General features: G+C 21.2%; 1 protein-coding gene across 1 annotated transcript in view; it reads left to right on the top strand.

Moving 5' to 3' along the window:
• The window catches only part of LOAG_18543 (hypothetical protein), a gene marked incomplete at both ends in the record, with an annotated part of 4,538 nt that extends 1,811 nt beyond the window's left edge, over positions 1–2,727 (top strand). Inside the window, 6 exons of the mRNA XM_020451206.1 lie at positions 438–600; positions 832–1,004; positions 1,142–1,291; positions 1,760–1,858; positions 2,200–2,342; positions 2,596–2,727. Coding sequence (XP_020305030.1) covers positions 438–600; positions 832–1,004; positions 1,142–1,291; positions 1,760–1,858; positions 2,200–2,342; positions 2,596–2,727 — 860 coding nt within the window. The remainder of the gene's footprint in view (positions 1–437; positions 601–831; positions 1,005–1,141; positions 1,292–1,759; positions 1,859–2,199; positions 2,343–2,595) is intronic.
• Positions 2,728–3,719: the final 992 nt, after the last annotated feature.

Raw genomic sequence — 3,719 nt, 5'->3', positions numbered from 1 at the left:
AATGGCAAATATTCACACATACAATTTACATATAATAAATAAATATCATATACTTTTATGCAAATTTAATTAAATTAATAAGTAAATGCATTAATTCAACAAGCTAATAATAAGTATTTTATTATCACTAGAAGAATAAATGCTATCATCAAATCATTTAAAAAAAAAAAAGGTTGACATTATTTTAGCTGACACTGTGTTAATTATATTAATAACAATTATTAGTCATTTTAATTTTCCGTTTTAATTAATTATGGAAGTAAAAAAAATGATGATTAAAGAATCATTTTTGCTTTTTTTTTTTTAAATTCATAAGGAAGTTAAAATTCTAGCATAAGATATAAGGAAATTGAAATTCTCTTCTATTATTTGTAAAATTAAATTAAATTGAAAATTTTTCAAATAATAATTTAAAAAAGAAAACGAACAAATTTCAGATGAACAATTAATTAATTTACAAACACCAACAAATGTTGAAGTGAAAGCAATTTCACCTACTGAAATTGCAATACAATGGGCAGATCCAAATGTTGACATTTATTATGATCATCCATCTGAAAGCATCAAATCATTATTTCAAAAGCGAAAATATATAATACAGTATGTTATCAGTAAAGTTTTTTTAAAAAATTTAAATTTGAAAAGTTTCAAGTAATTAAACATAGTAGCTTAATTGTCTTTACGCATATATACATTAATAATTATGAATTTTATAATTTTAATTTTAACTTATTTACTGTATTGATATACAGTATTTACTGTATTGGTATACAGTATCTTTGAAGTAATCTTTCCTTTTTTTCTTTTTCTTTTTTTTTTTGTTCATTTTAGATACGGTGAATACCAATCGTTGAATTTGGAAAAAATAACATCAACAGTTCCATACGTGCTTCTTAACAATCTTCAACCAGGAACTGATTATGAAATTATCATAAAAGTAATTTTACCAAATGGAATCGAATCATCATGGACTACTGGAGAAGTTATTCGAACACCAACAAATGGTAATTAATTCATTAAATTTTATATTTTTAAAATTTTGCATAATCTTTGGATTAAATTTAAATATCACTAATGAAAATTTATGTGTCACTAATTCTAAATTAAATTTAAGTGCTGCTAATTTTAAATTAAATTTAAGTATCACTAAAGAAAGGATTAGGAGAGCTGTTCGAACTTCGATTCAATTTTGAGCAATTAGAAAAATGTTTCTTTTATTCTGATCCATCAGCTCCACTTCAATGGAAAATGATAGAAGCTAAAAGCTTTGATGAATTAAAGGTTCGCTCGGGTAAGTTTTTTTTTAAATTTATAATTAAATAAATGAAATTCGAAATTAAATTAAAATCCAAATGACGCATTATGCTAAGCATTGATTGAATGTTTAATATAGTCAAATTCCATTAAACCGTCAATTGTCATTTTTTAAAATTATATATTTAAAAATCTTTGAAATTTTTTAAATATTTCAAAAAATTTAATGTAATTAAATTCAACAAATCATCAATTATTCATAGTAACGAAATTAAATTGCATTTTCTTTTAATAGATTTTTGAAACAATATTATTAGCACAAAAACCAAACGAATAAAATATTTTCGAAATTAAGGAATAATTAAAACTAAGGAAGATTTTTTTAGCTATTATTATTTTGAAATTTAATTATTTTAATAATTTGAAATTTAGTGGTTTTAAATTTAGTTTTTTAAATTTAATAAATTTGATAATTTCGAAATTTATTATTCAAAAATTTTTGCAGCAACACATTTTGTAAGCTTGCAATCAACGATATTTGATAAGAATTATGGTCAGCTAATATCGACACCAATCACTCTTAATGATAATAATTATTGTCTAAGTATATGGATTTATATTAGACAATTAAGCAAAGGTATTGTTTTACAAGTAATTTGAATTCATGAAATACTTTAAAAAATAATCAAATATTTAAAAATCATTTAGAAGGAAATTAAAATGCTTTAAAAAAAATTTAATTATCATCAAATGAGGTATATTTTGATATTCTGTTACTTCAAATATCGCAAGCAATGCTTCTTCATATGCTAATCATATCACCGTTTCATTTTTTTTTTGATTGATAATTTTGTCAATTTCTGAAAAAGTTTTTTTTTAATTAAAAATTAAATTTGTTACTAAAAATATAATTGTATATGAATTCAAAAATTAATATATGTTAAGGTATATTTACCGTTGGATTAATACAAGAAGTGGATAGTTATAATGCTGGCAATACTTTATTCGTTGAAAAATTTGAAGAAATACCAAAAGAGCATTGGCATCATTTACTTTTAGATTTTATTAATCCATCTGATATATTTCAGGTTTACTTTTTGATAACAAACTAATTTTGAACATTTCCGTTTATCAATTATTTTTAAGAATTTAAATCTTTTCTATTATATACTTTTAAATTGTTATAACAACAGAGATAAAATTTGGAGATTTAAATTTTGAATTATGCAAATTTTGAAAATTTAAAAACTTATAAAACAAACTATCAAAAATTGTAAAATTACCATATTTGAATGATTACAACAAATGATTGGAATATCAATGAATGATTTATTTTTTTAGGTATCATTGAAAGCTGAAAAAGAAGATGGTGATCAATTCTGGTTAGCATTAGATGATATTACCCTATCTTCCGGAAAATGTAACAATGATCCGGAAGCATTTTTACGTGATAATGAACAATTTGCACGTTAGTTTTAGATTTTTGAAAATTTCATTTCGTTTTTTTTTCCTTGAATTAATTGTTTGTGTTAATTTATTTCTAAAAAAAAAAAAGTAAAAATCATTAAAACTACTTTAAAGTTTTCGTCTTACATTGAATTTACTAATTTTTTAAGATGATTTTAACTTTTTAAAATATTGTTTCAATTAATTTTTAAAATCACAAATCAGACTTCCAAAAATTTTCCACAAATGAAAAATTTTAATATTTTAATATTTTCTTTTTTCGTTTTTTTTTTCAGGAAACAGCTTTTTGTCTTAATCAAAAATACAGTAATGTTATAAATAATTTGCAAGTGATTTCTTAATTCCATTTTCAATTAATAACTACTTTAGAATTATTAATTGATAACTTTTAGAACTGATAATTGATAACTTTTTTTTCTGGACATAATTAAAAAGAAGTAAAATTGAGTAAATTGCATAGTTCTATTTGAAACTTTTCATTTTAAACTTTTCATACCTTACCTAATAATTATCACCAAATTTCTTCACTCATATGTTTTTTCCATTTTAATTACTTTGTAATCAACTTTATGCAAATTTTTTTTTTGAAAAATCGTACTGAATTTCTTTAATAAATTTCAAATTTATTAAAATAACTTTTGTTTAAATTATTATTAAAAGAAATATTTGTTTTAATTTTTAGCAATTCTTACTTTTCATGCTTTATCGTAAAATTGAGAAATTGAAATTATTTGAAAACTTTTAAATTTCATTTATATTTTCACAAATTTAATTTCAAGTTTTTAAATTTTTGATAATAATTTTATGCTAATCAAAGTAACATTAAATCATCATTTATGGCAAAAATTTGGTTTTTCAAATCAGGATATATATATGATATTAAGGATCCAATGTTACTTCTTCCGATTAATATCAGCAAAAATAGATATCTCAGGAATATTGCTTCATATTACATAAGCTATCTTTCATTCCTCGTGGATAAGATATTCCTAGAATTT

Source organism: Loa loa (assembly GCF_000183805.2).
Source record: "Loa loa unplaced genomic scaffold supercont3.356, whole genome shotgun sequence".
NCBI lineage: Eukaryota > Metazoa > Nematoda > Chromadorea > Rhabditida > Onchocercidae > Loa > Loa loa.
The sequence above is the reverse complement of the archived record's forward strand: the minus strand, read 5'-3'. Positions and strand labels throughout refer to the sequence as shown.